At 25.9% G+C, this 21,287-nt stretch overlaps 1 protein-coding gene across 2 annotated transcripts in view; it reads right to left on the reverse strand.

Moving 5' to 3' along the window:
- The window catches only part of LOC147806232 (kinesin heavy chain-like), a 47,832-nt gene that overhangs the window by 24,761 nt on the left and 1,784 nt on the right, over nt 1-21,287 (reverse strand). For both annotated transcript variants that reach the window (XM_087169018.1, XM_087169019.1), the window contains exons 2-9: nt 6,010-6,097; nt 4,189-4,262; nt 3,999-4,103; nt 1,983-2,031; nt 1,848-1,903; nt 750-837; nt 493-617; nt 242-346 (exon numbers count right to left, since the gene is read on the reverse strand). In XM_087169018.1, coding sequence (XP_087025144.1) covers nt 242-346; nt 493-617; nt 750-837; nt 1,848-1,903; nt 1,983-2,031; nt 3,999-4,103; nt 4,189-4,262; nt 6,010-6,097 — 690 coding nt within the window. The remainder of the gene's footprint in view (nt 1-241; nt 347-492; nt 618-749; nt 838-1,847; nt 1,904-1,982; nt 2,032-3,998; nt 4,104-4,188; nt 4,263-6,009; nt 6,098-21,287) is intronic.

Consider the following 21,287-nt stretch of genomic DNA (forward strand, 5'->3'; position numbering starts at 1 on the left):
ACAGGATAAAATTTGTAAAAATGACAATTTCTCAAACACTTTAAAAACACTATAGAACTTAAATTTAAAGATCCAAATAAAAAAATATATAGACTTGATAATGAAAACACAAATAATTGCCCAATATTGATTAAGTTAAAATTGAAAAATTAAAATTTTTTGGATACATTGACTTGGGCTGAGTAGTTGTCAAAATTACATCTCTAATTTTTATTAATAAAAAACATTCAAATAAACTAACATTGCCATCTGCAAGTGCTGATATCACATTTCCCAGAGCTGACAATGATTTGTTTATGTTTTTTGCTTCATCAAGCACCATGCCTTCAGCTCCAGTTTTGCTGACCTAAAAAAAGTAATTATTTAATAAATAGAATAACAAACATTTCACTCTTTCAATAAAAAAAAATAAAAAAATACATATCGCTCATAGAATAAATACACATGTAGAGAATGAAATCTGGGACATTTATAAAGAGAAAGATGAGTCACCTTTTCACTACCAGCTAAATCTACTAAGTACAATTTGCCACTGAGTTTCTTTTGATTTTCAAGATTTTCTTGTTTTACATTAATGAGGAAGACACTGTGGCTACGAGAACTGTGCTCATTCATGTCTATAAAGAAATACATTTATAATATTAAAAGCTTATAGTTTTTTAAAAGTAAATGTTTTCATAGGACCAAGAACTTATAGTACTAACAATATTATATAAAATTATCAATTTATATAATATTGATTAACTTACTTGTTACAGCAATATGCCTGTTTGATTTTCCTTCATCAATTACTTCCATTACTTCTTCAGGGCTAGTGACGAATCTTTCTGTTGCTCCCTAAAGGAATGAAGAGTTTATAAGAACTTGAACGAATATTTTTTATGAAACAATTTGCGCTAAAATTTACCCAAATTCATTAAGCAATTAAAAATATTAAATAAATTTAAAATACAAAGTTTGAGTTTAAAAAGAGGCACAAATTGATAGGAATAAAAAAATTTCCAGTATTTCTCATTTTTGCCTATAAGTACAGAATCATTTTTCAGCACTATTTTTTAATCATTAATCCTCTCCATGCATATCAATTAAATAAAGATTTTATCCTTTCTTCCTCCCTGTAAAGCTTACATTTTATCAAAACAAGTACATTAAAACTGCCCAAAAGTTATTTTTCTTTTTCTTTACCACACCAATAATTTAAATTGAAAGACAAGTTGGCTCTTAAAATAACTATCTTTTTAGTTATTTGGATTGCCTGGTATTTGAAAGGTGAAGCAGCTCATAGTTTGAAAAATAACTCATTAGCATAAAAATTAAACTGCATAATCCCAAATTTCTTTCATCAAAAGTGAAATTCTGCAGAAATATTTCTGATTGCTAAAAATAAAATTATTTTTAATATTTTTAATGAGTTAGAATCAATGCAGAAAAGAATATATAAACAAAATATCGAAAAATTTAACTAATCACTTTTATTCTTGTGAAAAATGAAAATTATCACCAAATACGAAAGTTTGAAGACATTACAAATCTACAAAGTACTCAATGTAGAAAAAAAATTTCAGTATATTTGTAAATAAAGACCTTAAATCTTAAGATAAGCAACAAAAAATTAATTAAAAAAATCATTAAATAGTTAATGGTTAAGGCTAAGTGAGGTAAGGTTCTGATGTTTTCAATAATGAATCAATTACTTAAAAAATAATTATAATAATAATAACTAATTAGAAAGAAACTCAGATGATACTGACTATTTTATTAAAACATGTTAAAATTTGATAATTAATAAAAAAATATTACAGATAAGGGAAAAATATATCTAATACAATTAAAAATTAAAAACTCACCTTAACATAAGGTACTCTGTTTTTGTCTTCATGTACAGACAAATTAGTTTTTGAAACTAGAGAAAAAAAACAACTAATTAAAACATTGAAATAAGTATGTAAAATATGCCCACAATAATTTTATAAATATCTTACCATCTAAGAGATCTCTGATTTTGTCCAGGTAAATTTCAAAATATGATACCTGTAATAAATAATTCCAAAGGTATTAAAGCATTTAAAAATGAACAATTTAAATTTAATTATAATTGAAATACACATACAATCTAACCTCATCAACTTGTGCAATATTGGTATCACAAATTTTTAATATGTCTAACAAAAAAATTTCTTTTTCAATACTTAAGTCAGTTATTCTATTTTTATTTTTAATATTTTCCTCATTATTATAATAGAGTATTTTTTACTTAAGACTCAAGGAGGCAAAATAAAATTAAAAAAACTTTGTGAGGATGTTACATTCTTTTCCTCAGCGAGAATATAATACATCGGAACCAGTTTATCTCAAAATTTCTAAAAATTTTCTGCATTAACAAATCACATTCCATATTTATTTCAAAAAAATTTTTTCCAATAAACCGTGAAATTTTGAAAAACAGTGTATACTACAGAAATCAATGCCTTGGACAAATTTATTTGAAAGAAAAAGAATATTATCATTTTATAGATAGTAGTGCATACATAACAACTAGCAGGGTCTGAAAAATATCTAAATTGAATTCTTGCCTGCAAACATCACCTCAAAATTGCAATCAATGGATTAAAGAACATTAAGTTGATATGTAAGATATTAAATTGATAAGATAAGATATTATAAGTTAAGAGATATAAGATATTAAGTTGATAAGATAAGCTACAATAAGTTAAGAGATATTATAAGATATTAAATTGAGAGCAAATAACATAAGGCCCACCCAAGCTTGCAGATGCTGTCAATGAAAGAAAGATGACTCTCCCCAAGATAAATGTGTCATTAAAATGAGGGATTACACAGGATGAAATGTGACACAGAAGATTGTTTAAAATTGTTATAGATTTTTAATTGGATGCAAAGCGGTCCAGCTGAGAGGATGTTTTAAGATAATCAACAAAATAGGTAATAATAATAGCTATTGATTATCATTAATATTTTGAACTTAGTAGAATATAACTATGATTTTTTATATTTTTAAAAATTTCAATTTTTTTTATTTCAATTTACATTTATTATCTGATTCAACGTGCACGCGGCTGCACTTCAAGCAATTCATACACCCAGCAGCTCTAGAACTTTAACCAGTGATAATTGCTTTAATCTTCTCCACTGGTTTGCCAGCAAAAATAAGACTGCAGTTTTCCAATGGATTCCAGCCAGCTGTGGAAAAAAGGGTCTCCTGGTAAAAAAGGGATCTCTGTCCTCCAGAGATCTAAATCCAGACTTCCTTTTAATAATGTCTAATAAAGAACATCTTCAGGGACTCTTTCGAAAATCGCAATTCCAATAAGATGAACAGATTCTCTATGTCCCTCAGTGGCCTGGGATGAAATCTGTCACCATGTTTCATCTGATATCTCGACACAATTGCCTGAATAAACATCCAACTCATTTATTTAGTCCTCGGACATCAATCTGGAAAGACTACAGGACTGCTCGCTTTCATCTATAAATTTATTGTTATCTTCTCCATTTTTTATTGTCTTTTGATGTGCCATTGGAAATACATTTTTAACTTTATAGATATTTGTTATATATTTAATTGTTGAACCTAATACAAATTATGAAAAAATGTTCAACTTTTGCCACTTCTAAAACATAAATTCTTTGCAGTCATATGGTAGCTCTCAACCACAAATTTCAATTGAGTAGACAACAAAATATGATCAAGTAAGTTTAATTAAAGCCACTTATTTCTTTCTAAGACTGCACTTTGAGTGAAAAACTTAGGAGAAACTGGTCAGTTATACAAGCAGCCAAGTTAAATACAAAACTGTAGGACAAATAAATATTTTTGAAAAGGTTGATAGTAACTTTAACTAAGACATATAAATTATATACATATTTTTATTTCCTTATCAATTTTAATTAAATTATAAATATAGAATAAAATAACAAATATATAATTAATAATTATCGCATACATTGCAATCAAAAAAAATTTTTAATTGACTTACTTTTATATGGAATTCTATATTTTCATCCATAGAATATATATGATTGAAAATGTCATTAACAATCCTTGGAATAATACCTTGATTTACAGAATCGGTAAGATCCCCCTAAAAATATACACATTATTTAAAATAGTTTAAAACAATGAAAAGAGTTAATGTCTAATTGAAAAAAATTTCTAAAACTACTTACTTCCATAGTATGAGTTTTACCACTGGATGTCTGACCATAGGCAAAAATAGTACCATTGTATCCCATGAGTACATCTAAAGATAAAAACAGATAATAAAAGATATAAAACTTTTTTTGCAACCAGAAACTATAATAAAAGTAAAATAAAAAATTAAAAGAAAGGATTTTTAATGAAAACTATTTTGGGTGCAGCAAATTTCAGAAAGTAAAAATATTTTTGTTTAAATGCTAATTTGCAGAGCGAAAAGCAGCAATTTTATTATTATATAATTTAATACAACTTTCTTAAACAATAGGATTGACATATCACATTGCTGATAGACCAACAAGTCAACAAAAAAAAATTTATATCTTGGAATAATGTAATGTTCATAACCTTACTAAAACTAATCAGTGATAACCAGAGACATTTAAAGATTCAAATGACTAATACTTGACCTCAATCTTTATTAACCCAAATATTTAAAGTTTTATATGCCTACTTTTATGTAATTTTGAAAGTGAACAAGCATCTTTTTTTCAGTAACAGTCTTAGAAATATTATAAAATAATCATCTAAAAAAGGATTTGAAAAAAAAAAGAAAAAATAAAAGATAGAAGATATGAGTAAGAATATCAGGACAGTTTTATGATACAAAAATGATTTTACTATTACTTATGAGATTCAATAAATTGGCTTTGAGAAAGTTTTATAAACTGGTACCTATTTTTTTTTTTATTTTTTTTTTTTTTTTTTAGAAATCTTCTCATTTAGGCTAAGTCTAGTGCTACTGCTAGACCTTGGAAACTATGAGTCCTTAGGACCCAAGAATTCTGAAATTCTGAGACCTTTCTTAAAAGTTTCTTAGTCCTTATTTAAAATAATTCAAATCTTTACAATAAAAATATATATACAAAATAAATACTTTATGATTAGGAAAAAAATTGTGATTATTAAATGATGCAGTATTATCTACAAAGAATTAAAATCAAAATTTCTCTACATCAATTCAACACAAAATTATTTTCATTTACTTCTTTTAACTACTTTTAATAAAAATAAAAATTTACAGAGAAGTTTATGTATACAGTGAAGTTGACCAGTTATGGTGCATTGTTGTGGTCAACTTATATAGATGGATAAGTCATTTTTTTAAAATCATTCCTATATCATTGAAATGTATTCATGTGACCATTAAAAATATCGATGAATGTAATTCAATGTTTTTAAGAAGACAAAATTTAATACAGCATTAAAATTAAATTAAATACCAGAATAAAAAATTTTTATGCAAACATAATATTAAATTGATTTGTTAAAAAAATACACATACATATCTAATTTTTCAGCATGCCAGTCATTTATTATAAAGAATTTCTTAGTACACAAGAACCAAATACAAATAGGAAACTTAATTTTAAATTCATTTTGTCATACAAATCAGAGTAATTTGTTGTCCTTTTCAAAACACACACAAGTTCTTTACATTTTCCCTATGTGGTCAACTCACAAAGGAGTTTCTAAAGGTTTAGATAAATTTTTAATTATTTTACTGAATCAGAGAAACTCTAATACTTTAACCTAATAGCATATAAATATTTCTAAAAAGTTTTTTTTTTTTTTTTTTTTTTTTGTCAACTTACGATTTAGAATAGCATTCTATAACAAATAGACAAATTTGATTTGTTTTGCTAGTTAGATATATTGTCAAGTTGCAAAGGCCTTACTACCTTTCATTAAATGGAATAAATTTGATTATTGACAATAGAAGTGAACTCAGACAAGTGGTCAAGAAGAATAAGGGATATTAGTCATCAATAAGAGAAATAAATGAGGCTCACCTTTGACAATAGCTTTAGCTGCTTCATTATATACTTTTTCTTGTGTAGCATTAGGTTTGAAAATTTTATCAAACATATAAAGTTTGCCCTAAAATAAAACAAAGAGAAATAAACTATCATCATCAGTACAGTTATATCAAGTAGGTATTGTACATTTAAGAGAAAATAAATAGTTGCATTTATGACTGAAAAAAAAGTAAAAAATTGACCATGAATACTCCAATTCTGTGGTTTTAAATTTTTCCAGCTGTGCAACACTTAAATAATAAACCTTCTTTCAGCAGAACCACAACTTTATAAATAAAGTTTAAGGTAATTAATTGTGAGTGCTTTAACATTTCAAAGACTATATTTAAAATATTTAATTAAAGGAATGAAAATTTTTGATCGTTTTATCATTAATAATCTTAAATTTCTAGGTTTTATGTCGTAAAGTTAAATTTGCAGTCCTTGTGCTATATCTAGTTTAGTAATGAATTAGTTTCTGTGTATAGATATAAGTTTAAAAGGATTAAACTATGATGAATTATGGTTTACTTCAAAATTAAAAATACAGCTATAAATATTGTAAATGGTTATTCTTTATTAAAGAGTTTAGTTATTTTGATTCGAAAAGCATAATAAGAAATATAAATGGAATATTAAATGCTTTTTTTTCTTTTCTTGTTTTTTCATAATTTGTTCAATATATTATTAGCAGAAATTTTATATTTTCTTTTAAAAATACCATTTCTATTTCATTGAATAAATTATGAATTATAGGTTTGACCTAAATATAATTAGAGGTTTCAAAACTTATCGCTAATCATAAAAATTGCTAATTCGCAGAACTCTACTAACTATTCCAGGAACTATAGGTATGGTTTCACGGAACACCATTTGGGTACTGCTGCTTTACTGTAACTCAGTGGGACCCAGGGGTTTGAAAAAACCAGATTCAACCCAGTCGGGGGGGGGGGGGGGAGTTAAGATATTACCTAGTTTAATACTTTTCAAGTTTAAATTTTAATTCAAAAGAGAATAATTCTAGCTAATGAGAAAACTTTCATGGGAAAATAACTAAGTAATGAATTGAAATAGAAAATAGCTTAATTTTAATGTTGTATCATCTTTTCATGCTGTTATTAATAAAAGGCTCTCAAGTTAATTCCTTCTTTGGCTAGAAATAAAAGCATAATATTGAGAGCAAAAAAAATATGCTGTTTTCTGTTTTATTTATTTGTTTTTAAATACTTAAGCTATTAGTTAAGTATTTAAAATTAGTTTTGCTGTGAATTCAATAATTAATAACGTGAATACATAAATTGATTTATTAAATAAAAGTCGTATTAAATAAAATTTAACTTTTATTAATTAAAAATATATACTGTAAACCGGGGCGAGTCTACCCATCCAGGGGCGAGACTACCCATTTTAGTTTTATTTAATTTTAACTATTTTAAATTGCAAATAAAAAAATTTTTACCGACGGAGGACTTAGTTCAGACTCTAAGGAAGATGGCGCTGTAGTAGTTTGATCCGTTTTTATTTATTTAGTGTCTTTTTAACCGACCTGTTCAAACGTCTTAAACTTATCTAAGACTAAGATTACATTAATTTTATATGAAAAAAAAAAAACAAAAAGAATGTAAGTTTTGCTGTTGTAAACAAAAAGCCAGAATTCGCGGGGCGAGTCTACCCATTCGTATTTAGTTTTAATAAAGCATAATAATATAATTTAGAACTTTGTTTATATTAAAATTAAGTCATTTTAAATGAATTTGAGTATATTATTTTAATTCTGCATTGATAAATTTATCATTAATAAGAAAATTTATAGGTTAAATATAAATGTAAATATAAAATATGTTTATTTTACCTATTTTTTCAATTTTTATATTACAAAATTAACTTTTTTTTATTTAATGCAAGTTAAATGAATTATTATTTATTATTACAGATGGTTCGAAATTATATTCATACGAAATTTTTCATGATTCCCAATGTTTGAATTTCGATTTTGTTAATAATCTTTAATTATTATTATTTATTAATTATTTAATTGTAAATTTATATTAATTTTAATTTATTTTTATCAACAATAATCAGAAAAAAATGTTATTTTATAATGTTAATGATTATAAAAACAAAACTGTGATCAAAATGTGATAATCGATCAAATACTCAATTTGTGTTATTTCAAGAATAAAAAAATGGAATATATAATAAAGTTATGAATTTTACTTCATAAATATCCTATATAGTGACTAAAATAACAATTTAATAGTAAAATTTGATTATTTACAATGTTAACATTCATTTTAGTAGAATGGGTAGACTCGCCCCATACGAGAGATTTGTCAGCAGTTCTATAAAAATATACAGTAACAGCGTAACTGTTAATATTTTCTAAAATCGATTTAACAGCTTTAAAGAGGGATAAATAGCGATTCCGAAACACCTATTAAAAGCTTTTTTTCTTTAATATTTACAAAAGTTTGACCACTTGAAAGTTGACAAACTGAAAAAATGGGTAGACTCGCCCCGGTTTACGGTAATGCAAAATAATTTAATGTTAATTTCATATTATTCAGTATTTTATCATGGTTTGAAATGTAATGAATTTTTACATTTAAATCATTATTTTGTAGTATGTATTAAATTATAACTACTAACAAAAAATTTTAATCCATCCATTTGTATATTTTATAAAACAAAAATATTCTTTCTAAAAGAATAAAAAAAATTATATTTTTAATATTTTGTTATAATACTTAATATATGCTTATTTTATTTGTATTTGAAAACTTATTTATTAAGAAATTAAAAGAAAGACAAAGTTATTCCAGCCTGTTCTCTGCACCTGTTCTTAAACAAATAAACATTAAGGCTCAAATTATTGCTTAAAAAAGGTGATTTTTCTTCATGTTGAATCAAGTTAAATCATTATATTAATCCCAAGTTAATACATTAAGTTTTGAAAGTGGGGTTATGTATATTTGTGCATTATGTATTAATATTTATAAGTCAAATAAAAAATAATTGTTATAAGGGCAGATTTTGACTATGTTTATAAAAAAAAATCCAAAAAAACTCATTTGAGCCCAGAATATATTGGGTTTTATTTAGTGAGTTTTTTTTTTTTAAATAGACCACCAGGTTGAGTGGGTGGGTTAAAAATCTTGGGGACCATGATAAAAAGCTTTGTGAAAATCACTGGAGGGCTTTAAACCTCCCCACGATCGCTATCGCTCACCAATTTTAAGTTCATTTCATATTAAATTATATTAGAGACCATGTCCCTTGCTTGCCAACAGTAAATGAACGGTATCAGTGGATGATAATCCACCTATATCGTAAATTCAGCTCAGACCACGATGCGATCTGGCATGGATTACCGATTAAGCGGCAGAAAATAAAGATATAGAATAGAACAAAAATTCATTCATTAAAGCAAAACGCGAGTTTGCAATTTAATTGTGCTCGAAAACCAATTAGAAATTTAAACAAAGTAAGACGTATTTCATCTTCTGTTAAAATAGGCGTCTTGTTATTTGAAACGAAAGCCCAGCGGCGAAAGTTAAAGATGGGAAAATCATTTCAATATTTTAAGCACTTGATTGCAATCATATTTAAGATAAATTTAATTACAATTGATTCAATAATAATAATTTTAAATATCAAAATTTATTACTTTAATAATATCTGGTGAAGAGTTAACTTGAAACAATTACAAACCATTAAGAATTAATTGATAAATTTTCTAATTTTTTCCCCTTATTTAAATGAAGGCAGAGTGTTAAAAAACCGTAGAAGGAAAAAAGAATGTTATTTTTTAATTAAAAATTAAAAGAATTGGTTTTTTTAATACACCTGCAAGTGACGTCATCGTATATAAATCGTTGCATTCGTCGATTCAAAAGCCAATCAGATTCGACACACACGCTTGACATCGCATGCAGGTATCCAATTAAACAATTAAATCTGATTTAAATCACATAGTTAGGCATAATCATTTATTCAAATTGTAAGAACCCAATATTCCAGGATTGTACACAAATTACAAAAACAAAAACTTATGTTTAAAAAAAAAGGCCATTTATCTTTCTCCTAAGAGTACGTAGCCACAACAAATTAGAATTTCACCGAGAATGGTACTTCCTTTACATCGAAAACTCGCCAATAAACTATTTAATTACGCCAAAACATGAGAAGTTTGTTTATTTTTAAAGTAAAGAGGACGAGGCTGCAAAAAGTCACCGTCCTTCTGCCGTCTACTCATACTAGTTTTTGTTTAACAAAAAATAATCTTTATTTTTGACATATAAAAACTCAAAAAGTAATAATTAAATAACCAGGAACCCTTACTGTATTTCCACCACCCCAAATTGTCGGGTATTGCGCAAAGGGGGGGGGGGGGGAGACTACAAAAATAAAATTTTGGCCAACGTGAATTAGAATCAAACACCTTTCAAATAAAAGCTACACGTGTTGCACATCACGGTTGTTGTAATTTTTTACTTTCTCTTATTCAGCATCGAACGTTTTTTTGAAAATAACTCAGGAACCAACGAAGTGTTCTCAAAATAAACATATCGGCTAAAAAGTCAATAAAAAAGTTTTATTCAAAATCGAAATTCTACTTAGAAATATTCTTTGTGAGACTAGCCTACAACAAGTTTTATACAAGTCTATTCTAACAAGTTTTAAAGAATTAAAAATTTTGTGTCACGATGGTATCAAAAAATTATATAAATTCACAAAATGATTTATTCAACTTTACTTACAAGTCCAGGGATGCCACGGGCGATTAAAAATTTAAGCAGTGGTAGAGACAATTAATTTTTGTTTAATTCATCAATTTAATTATTGAATCAAAACATAGATCAAAGCTGCCACCATGACTTACATTTAAAATTATTCATATTTAAAGCGAAAACATTCTTCGCATTCACTTTCAATAAGATTGCAAAAATAAATGCTAATTTTAAAATATTTTAATAGATTTTTGTTATTTAGTTGTCTCCACTTTTTACATTTTGAGTCTGCCGTGGCACCCTTGCAAGTCGGAAACTAAAGTTATGACCGAAACTAAACTCTCCTATCGATCTAACGCGTTTTATAAGAAAATTAAAATGGGGAAAAAATAGTATAAAACCAAAACCGAAAAAATATTTTTTAAAGTGATTTATTCAATTGAAAAATTAGATTTTAATAGTAAAATACACTAGTTCCTCAAGAGTGAACAAACTAACCCTACGTGGCGATTAATCGGGAATGCGAGTATAGATTACTATGCTGCTTAAACGTCCAATAACTGAAGAAGGAAAAAAAAAAAAAGCAGTCTCCTTTTATGTCAAATAAATTTTAATTTCGTAAAATAAAGCCAAGTTAAATGTTACTAGTTTTTATTGTACTTGGCATTACCCAGAGAGGCAGGTGTTACGGGAACACGCCCAAAAATCTTTGACATTTTTTTTAAAGTACTTTATTACATGATAAAAAGATCAACAAAAAAAAAATCATCTTTTAAAATTAAATTTCGAACTACATAAATTATGCTATTAAAAGACATATTTCTCATTGATAAAGAAAAAAATCGCACTACTTTGTTGTAATTTGGGAGTCATTGGGCAGTTCATATAAACTAAAAAAGCCTTTTACCTCTTTTTTTTTTTTTCTTAAAATAGAAAAAGAGAAGTTGGCGACAAAGGTTATAAAAATAGTTGTCTGTATGTAAAATAAACACTAAGTCTGATAATGAAACAGGTCAGTGCTCAATGAGTAGAAAGGCTCATGTAAAAAAAAGTGACGTGTCCGCCTACATTAGTCAAAGAAGCTTAGTTTTGTTGTCAGACTAATTTTCTTATCTTATAGAATTCTATTATAAGACTGTTTGAAACTGATGCTGGTAACATTTCGAATGAAATTAAAACATGTAAAACTTCTATTTCATAATAATTTCCATAATCTTTAAGACTCAAATTTTTTATTTTTTATGTCATTCAACTAAAATTTTTTTCATTCATTTATTTATTTAAATTAGGGCTTTAAACCTAAATACAATTTAAAAGTATTTCAGACGTCTTATCGTCCAGTCTATTTCAATGGCTTGGAAAAGTTTTCAATAATTAATCTATACCCATTCTTATTTTGATTCAATTTGGGATGAATATGCTTTTCTATTGAAAAGTTTTTTTAAAAAACATAACAAAAAAAAATAAATTGTATTGTAAATTTTAAACATATTTTTTAGAAAATAATCAGGTGTTAATTATATTCGTAGAAAATAATAATTAAAAGAAATAAACTGTTTGCCTTGAAAAATGCATTTAAAAGCACAAAAAAATTATAAATTCAAATAAAATTACTTAATTTTTTTCACTTAATCTTATTTGATTCAAAACTTTAAAAAAAAAAAGAAAAAGGACATTATCTTGCCATGGCAAATTATTATTATCATCATTGAAATCTGAGATAAAAAAAAAATATATATATATAATTATATAATCTGCAGATGGTGTGACAATCTGCAGCCCCTGTTGCAGTGCTGGAGGGTTTCTGCTACCGAAGTTATCGAAATAACTTGGTTACAATTATTTGGCTAATAATAGCATGACCAAAAACATAGGATGTGAAGCTACCGCAATTTCAAAAAAGGAGATCGTTCAAATGTAAAATACATAACGCAATTCAGAAATTGAATAGAGTTAAATTGTAATATTGCATGGACCACTATTACAAGTGGTGAAAATTTGAGGTAGAGACACAGCCTCAAAAATTAAATCAATCAAAATCATAATTCGAAATTTAAAAGCGAATCTACGAAGCAGCATCAATTTCGTCAAATATAAAACGATTTCAATTTAAAATAAGTCTTAAGTTTGTTAAAAATTTAGAAATAGTTGGTTTACATCTACTACTTGAATGAAACTAAAGATTTAACTAAATGCACCTTTAAAAACAAACTTAAATTTCATACTAAAGCAATAATATTTTTTAACACAACTTGTTATATTTAACAACAGAAATAAGTTTTTAAACCACAATCTTCTTCTGAATATCGTTTATTTTTAAACTCATAAATGCGTAATCTCGTTCAACTATATTAAATGTAAATTATCAAATAAAAAAAATTCACTAAAAGTTTACACAAAGATTAACACGTTTAAAAGGATCGTATTCAATAGTGAATAACAATTCAGAATTATACAGTTTGTGAAAAGCACGAAGACTGAATTGATTTCCTTCATTCTTATTTAAGTTTTAAAAAAAAATTTTTTTAAAGGAATGTCCGCGAAGTGAATTGTGGCTGCCGATCCGTGGAAAAAGTCAAAATAGAACAAACTTAAGAAAAAGAGATTATTTGAGTAGGAAGCAAAAGACGCGTGAAAGAAGAACTGAAGCGCGTCTATTCAACAATAAACCACGTCCGCTAAGCGTTATCATCATTTTAGATTAGGACACCACCCTAAAACGCCGAAAAAGATTATACATCAAGAATGTGCTCCGGGTATAAATATCTAAGAAACTTTTGCCGTAGTTCTAAGAATATAAAACATTTAAGGATAGGTAATCGTCTGCGGGAAATATAATTTGTTCTCCAGTTTCCATTCTTTCAAGCCACAAAGAAATTCTAACGAAAATAAAAATAAAAAAAAAGGGAGAAAGAAAAAATATGTTCTAAAATTGTACACCAAGGAATAAAAAATCTTAATGTTTATAAATAAAAATATAAAAAAACTTAAAAATTTGGTCGAAAGCGTTTAAAATTAAATAGTAGGGTCATTCTCAGAAAAGTAAAACTTAAGTTCTTGAATTAAGTATATTTTTAAGAGAGTTTATATTTTATAACATAATAGGAGTTATATAAGAAGAAATCTGGGTCTATTAGCGAAACCTTCATAAATTTTTTATCGTTAAAACAGACCCAGACCCTGTGTTTTTAAAAACGTAATCAATAATAACTTAAATTTACATTAAAACACTGAAGTTTTAAATATTGAAGTTTTGGAGAGGTTTGTTAATCTTAATACAGTTGCTTGAAATTTTCAGGACAATTTTCGAATGTCATTTGACACAATACTAGCATCATTTGTATGCGTAAAACTTTAAAACAATTATTTTTTTTCTGAAATATTTTAAAATTTTTAAATTAAATTATTTTCAAATTTTTAAAAAAATAATTTTAAAAAAAACTATTAACAGTTTTTTTTTAACTGTCTTAAGTATTTAAAGTAGAGTTCGTGATTTTTTTTTTTAATAAGTACTGTAAAAAAATTTAATTTATAACTACACAAATTTTATAAATATAATTGTTAGGAAAATATTATTAAAAATAATTAATTAAAACACATTTCTCCTTATACTACTATCTTAAAAAAAAAAAAAAAATTATAGTAATAATGTACACGGAAGATGCATCATCATTAACAACTGGAAAACTGGCTAAAAAATAATAAAGCATAATTTTAGTTTTTTTTTAAATAAATAAAATAAAAACCTTGGAAATGACAAAATAAATTGTATTATCTGCTACCTTTCCAAAAATTTCATTTTAATATTGAACTACCTTAATGTTCAGAAAAATATTTGAAATCTTAAAATAAAATGTATTTTGTTTTTGAATATTGTGTTTTAAAGCTTGGAATTTGCAGAAGTTTTATTAAATTCATGTTCTTCTTCAAAATTAAATAAATAAATAATAATAATAACAAAAATTATAAATATAACTATTTTCTTTAGAAATATAAATAAATTTTATATATATATACACACACAAAATTTCTAAAAGTCATCTTAGCATGATCATTCTTCTGATCATCAAACAATTTAAAATGTTTAGTTAATGGTTGCTGAGAGACAGATTTGTTACCACTCACCAAAAACTACTATTAACTATGGCAGAGTCTTAAAGTTGTTTTGACAAAGGCCCCCCAAAATGCCAGACTATCTCTTTTTAACTCTTGGTCCAGGTTATTTCTGACAAGGATGGAAATTTTTGGTGCTTATTTTCACAAGATCTAGACGCTTAATTTCTTGTAAATTTAATCACTTACTCTTTCCATTATGTGTCAAATAAATGCCATTCTGCTCTTTGCATTATTTCTTGGTGTAGCATTTTAACGCCGTTAGCACCGTTGCCAGCTTCAATCTATGTCTCAATATTATTCCATAAAAGTTATATTACTTTTTTCAATTATTTACAGCCCAACAGCTTTTTGTTTTATATAACTGAACAGATCGCATTCGAACTGATCTACCTGACGCAACAAGTTATATTTTTAATTCTATTAATAATTTTTAAAACAAATTGTGATTGCGTTTTTAGGGTAATTTTTATATCTTTATGAAGTTACTTCTTAAGCTACATTCAAAAACTTTTCTTCTTCTTTTAATTTACATAACTTTTTTTCTTTTTGCATTAATATGGAAATATATAAAAGGAAATATTGTTAAAAAATGTTTTTTTTTTTTTTTTCCAGAGATAAGAAGAAAAAAAAATTTGCCTTGAAATTGTTCTTCAATTCCTTGCTTTGACCATAGGTAGCGCTACGTAGAAATAACTGAACCATGAATAGGGGAGCACCAGTGATGTTCTATGCTTAACATAAATAAACAAATGATTCCTTTTGTTAATGTTGGGTTTCAGTAATCCCCAAAGAAGAGATCACACATAGGAAGTCATCAAGCATCATTTACTGTACGAACTGAATAAGATCCTACTTTCTTTCACAATTTAAGAATGTCCTTAAGACCTGAGTAATGATTAACTACTTTTAGTGAGAGCTTAAATAAATTGAATATTAAAGCCATTATTTAACTAGTATGAAAAAAACTATTTTTAAAATTTCTTGATAATCAGCAGTTACAGTAAAGTTGGGTTATTCTAGAAAACTTTTTTTTAATATTTTCTTTGAACATCATATATATATTGAATAGACAATCAAACTATGCCTTAAAATTTTCAATAAGTTATCTTTTTGAAAATATATTCAGGGGAAAAGAAAAAAAAAACTGAAATAAAAGCATTAAATTTATTTATAGTTATGAGTAATTTTATTATTATTATTATTCCCATCATTATTATTAATTCTATCCAGGGCTCCTGATTTTATTGATTTTTTTTTCTTCATTTTTATTCAAATGCATTGTAAGAACTTTAATTTAAAATTAAAAAAACTTTATAAATGTTTAATCAAAATTAAATTAGTACTAAAACTATATTACAACAATATTTTAGAAGCTCTAACTTACTAAAATAATTTTTCATTACAATACATAGCTTTGAATACATAGCAACCATTTTGAAACAAATGCATGATGAAATTAAAGAATCTTTAACTATTAAAACAAAGTTTCAATTAGTAAACCATAATTTTTATTTAGAATTGTTTTTTTCTTTTTGCTCTTGATTTTGAAAATGACAAAATAAATGCAACAGATTGTGTTTATAAATGTAGTCAATGACAAAATAAATGCAACAGATTGTGTTTATAAATGTAGTCAATCAAAAAAAAATAAAAAATTTATTTAATTTATATATTTTGATATTAAAATATTCATTTTATGCTAAAAAAAGCTAATGAAAATTTTAAAAAAATCTATGTACTCATTGGAATTTTTTCTCACAAAATTTCATTATAGAAAATCTGATGATGTCAAAGATACTGTAAACAAATTATGAGGAAAAAAAATCATAAAACAAATATTTCTGTTAATGTAGTATTTAAACAAGTGCTTAAATACTACAAAAAAATTTTTTAAAAATAATAATAGTTGTTTAAGATTCAATTTAGAGAAACAATCAGCAACAGATATTGGAATAGTATTTTCCAATAAAAAGTTACTAAAAATTACTTTTGTACAATAATCACAGGAAGCGTGCTTGCAGCGAACAGAAGAAGGGATTAATTTAAAAGCAAAAATACTGCAATTTTACGAAAATTCGGATTTTTTTATAAAAATATCAGATTTTCAGTTTTGATTTAAAAATTAGGGTCAAATCCGAAAAATTCCGAACAGTTGGTACCTATGAAATACCAGTTAATAACCCTACTGCTTCAAAAAGAGTTTGAAAGAGTGAAAGGGAAGAATGACACTATATAAGAAAAAAAATATCTGAATTCATCAGCACTTTTTTCTTCTATTTTTGGCATATTAGGGTAATTTCTTTATATTATAACCTCAAGCTTAAGAAATATACATTTTCCACCAATAAAATATAACGTAGATTCTAATTCATGCTCTTTCAATCAAAAGGTAGAATTTTAATTAACATTTGCATTTTCTTTTTTTGGAAAAACATTCATGTTTATTAATCACTTTCTACAGCTATGCAAGCCTATATAAAGACAGCACTAAATGTTTATGTTAATCTGTACTTACAATCTCAAGAACCAAAAATTCTTAAATATGCAATTTCAAATGAGTTAGAATTTAACACACACCCAGAAAGAAAGTAATTTCGTTAACTAAAATTAATTAATGCAGCAATTTATTTAAAATAAATTTTAAAACTAAGAAAAGAAAATAATAAAAATATCAATAATTTAAAACACTGTCTTTTAAATTTTAAAATCAATATTTATAAATAATATAAACACAAAAAAAAATTGATTTAAATTATGATTTAAATCAACAAATCCTAATTTTATCAATAATATGAATTTTGTTATTAATAATAATAAAATTAGGAATAAACATATTGCTGTTATTTAAAACTAAACTTGAAATACAATGAATAAAATCTAAATAAATGCCAAACTAATTATTAGAAATTTTGCTTGAAAGTAGGATCATTTTTTGTTTGATTTCTTTTGTACTAGGCATTAGGTAGTTCTGTGGTGTACAATATAATGCCCTTTTTATCGTTAACAAGCGGTGTACCTAATCCTAACAGTTTGCCTGACCTGGGTTCCACGCAAAAATTTACTTGTTACCCGGCCAGTTCCAGATACCCAGAAAAATTTAGTTTTACCAACCAGCGGGTTATAAGTACCTAGCCAAGAATTATAACATTAAAGCAAAAAAAATATAAGAATTTCATAATTTTCTATGTAACAAATATTTTATAATATATAATTATTTCTCACGAAAATTATAGTGCTACTATACTATAAATTAGAGTACTTATTTTTAGACTTTTTTAAACTAAATTTAAAAAAGAAATTTTGGATGACTATTCAGATGTAGAATGATTGTGTAAAACTATGCTATGAAGTAAAGACTTTGCTAATAGTGAACTTTACAATTAATATATTTTACTTACATTTTCAATAGCATTTGTTATTGTACCTTTTGTTAAACGTGTGATACTTTAAAAATAGTTAATAAAACAACAGTATATTAAATGAAAAATCTTTTAACTATTAGGTTTTAATTTTTAAACATCCTAAAACTATAAATATAATTTAATGAGCTAATAACTACCTTAGCATAATCGCTACAACTTTACGATACTGGATGGAAATTTTTATCGTATTACCAATATAGAAGAGAAGGTTAAAACAAAAAGCGGTTTTGATGTTCTTAATGTTATGAATTTTTTAATAATGTCTATTGTTATCTCCGTATTCTATTCACTTTGAATCTCTAAAAGATTAAATAATTCCTAGATAAAGCAACAAACAAGGGGCAAATATGCTATCAAGAAACCCTTATTCTGTAAAGTTAACGTGTAAGTGCATTACATGAAGAATAAAATCAAGAAAACCGCTCATGTTTAGCACAATCCTAAGAAATCTGAACCAGATTGGTTGGAATTGAATTTTTTTAATAAAGTAAAAATTTAATTTAAAGTGAAGTTACTTTCCAGTAAAAATTAAGATTTAAGTTACCGATGGCAATAATATCTAATTATGCTTTGTTTCAATGTAAACGTAAATCAATTTATACTTGAAAAATAATGAAATGCAACTGAAGGAGATTTTTGTTGAGTTACATAAAAATAAAGTTTTTTTTTCTTACCTTTAGAAAATTTAACAATTTTTGTTAAAGCAATTAGCTTGGTTTTAATGTGAGCTTTTATTTAATATCCTTTACTGAATTATTATTACTTATTATTAGCAGCTGGTGCATGCTCTCTCCTCAGGAACAAATCATTGCTTTACACAAACGCCTCCCTTTTCTTTTGCAAAAATGAGTAGAGATGTTTGGTTAATTAGAAAAATGGGTAAAGAAAGGTTCCAATTAAAAATGCTCTTTCAATGCAAAACACAAAATCTAGTTTCTAAAATTTACTTTTAAAAAGTACCTAAGGGTATTTGGAGGGAAAAAAAATATTAAATATTTTTTTCTTCCTGGAAACTTTATTAGACACTTGCAATATTTCTGAATTCAATGTCATAAACTTTTTTAAGTTTCACAACCCATTTTTAATAGTGTTTATTTATTTTTGGAATGTTTTTTATGTTTTTTTCACCATTCATCGATTGTCTCATTCATTGTTTTTATATTTATATTGTAATAAAAGTATAAGTTTTTTCTAAAAAAAAACATGCAAAATTCTGAAGCAATACTGGCAGAAAAGCAATCAAGAAACACAGATTTACAATAGAAACTATCTAAATTAGCTAGCTCATCAATACGCAAGGACTCAAATGTGCGGTTCAAAATTTGTGCAATTTTTTTTTCTTTCTAATTATGTCCAACAGATCAACAGTCCACAAGCTCCAGGTAGTGCAGCCCTACCCTACAGTATATCACAAAAGGGATAAAAGGAAATTCAAATACAGTACAGAACCCGTTATCCGGAAATCAGAAAACCAAAAAACCGGAACGAAATTCGATTAGTTTCCCCCCCCCCCCAAAAAAAATTTTTCCTCATAAGATTTTAGGATTTTTCGTTCTTTTTTGAAAGATGTTTACCTTACCATCATTTTGGAAATAATCATTAGTGTATTACTTCTTTTAAGATTATTTTTAAATTTTTTTAGTTGGGTTTAACTATATAAAAACGGCTTTTTGTAGCGATTCAGAAAACCGGAAAAACCAGTTATCCGGAATAGCGTCCCGATCGTTCTGGATAATCGGTTCCCTACTGTATATAGCAAGAGAACAGGGTTTTTTTTTTTAAAAAAAAATTTCATACCTACTTTTTATAATTGGGTGACATAAAATATTGTAAAACTTTAAACTAGAGCATAGTATTAAAATACATTGAAGTGGATAATGAGCCACAATTTACTTTATAGAATTGTAGAAAAAAGAATATGGCGTGTACAACATAATTTTGAAATATTTCTCATTAGATAAGCTGAATGTTAGTACCGTTAATAGTTTAGTTTGATGCAAAAAAAAAAAAAAACATTTTTTTTTAAATGACAAGTATCAAATACTAGTTTCGGAAAAGATTTCAGTGTCAAACATGGAGACATGAGAAATTTTAAAAAAAAAAAAAAATCTTTATGGGGTCAAATACATTAAGTGCAATTCAAAGCAACTTTAGTGCAAACAACTATATGTAAGTATTCTGTATAGGTATCATCTCCAAAAAATCCACCAAATCATGACAACATCTAGTCAGATTTACAGGAAGGGACCGACCTGTGGCCACCTTCAGACAAACCACTACAGATTTTTTATAAAAACTTTGCATGCATAAAAATCCTTTGGTGCTCGGGCTGTGATGATTGGTGCAAACAGATAAGCCATGGACAGAGATATAACTGAGATTTTTTTTCATCAAGTAAAAGTACTCTGACATTTTTTTGATGAAGTGAAATTCATTTTGGAAGTATGAAATACAATAATACTGAAAACATAAATTACAGAAACCAATTTTATGTAAAAAAAAAAAAAAAAAAGATAATAATAAACCTTTATGGATGAAATATAAGATTGCAAAAAAGAATTTTGTACAATTGTAATTTTTCACATTTAGCATATTTGACATATTTTGTATAAAGAATAAAACTATTAAATAAAACATTTTCATTAAAATTACTATATAGCATCTTACTTTTTGTTCACTTTCCATAATTTTACAACAATATCAAATTTGAAATTTATAAACACTTACAATTTATTCTTTAAATTCAAGTCTATTCTAATATTTAAGTTAATGTTTCTAACAGTTTTTCTATCTATTTCTCTTAGTTTTTATCCTATTTAGAAAAAAATTCATATTAATTTCAAAAGTAAAAAAATGCCTGACTACTTTGCTTAGGAGCATATCTAATTTTCAAAGCTAAAGTACACTTGTAAAAGAGTTAAAAATATCCCTGGGCACAGAAATCTCCCCCAACTATATATACATATTTTAGATTTACAGTAGTCTCAATTGTTCAATCTTGGTC

Source organism: Parasteatoda tepidariorum, chromosome 8 (genome assembly GCF_982258835.1).
Source record: "Parasteatoda tepidariorum strain Cologne lab strain chromosome 8, Ptep-v5.0, whole genome shotgun sequence".
NCBI classification, from domain to species: Eukaryota; Metazoa; Arthropoda; class Arachnida; order Araneae; family Theridiidae; genus Parasteatoda; species Parasteatoda tepidariorum.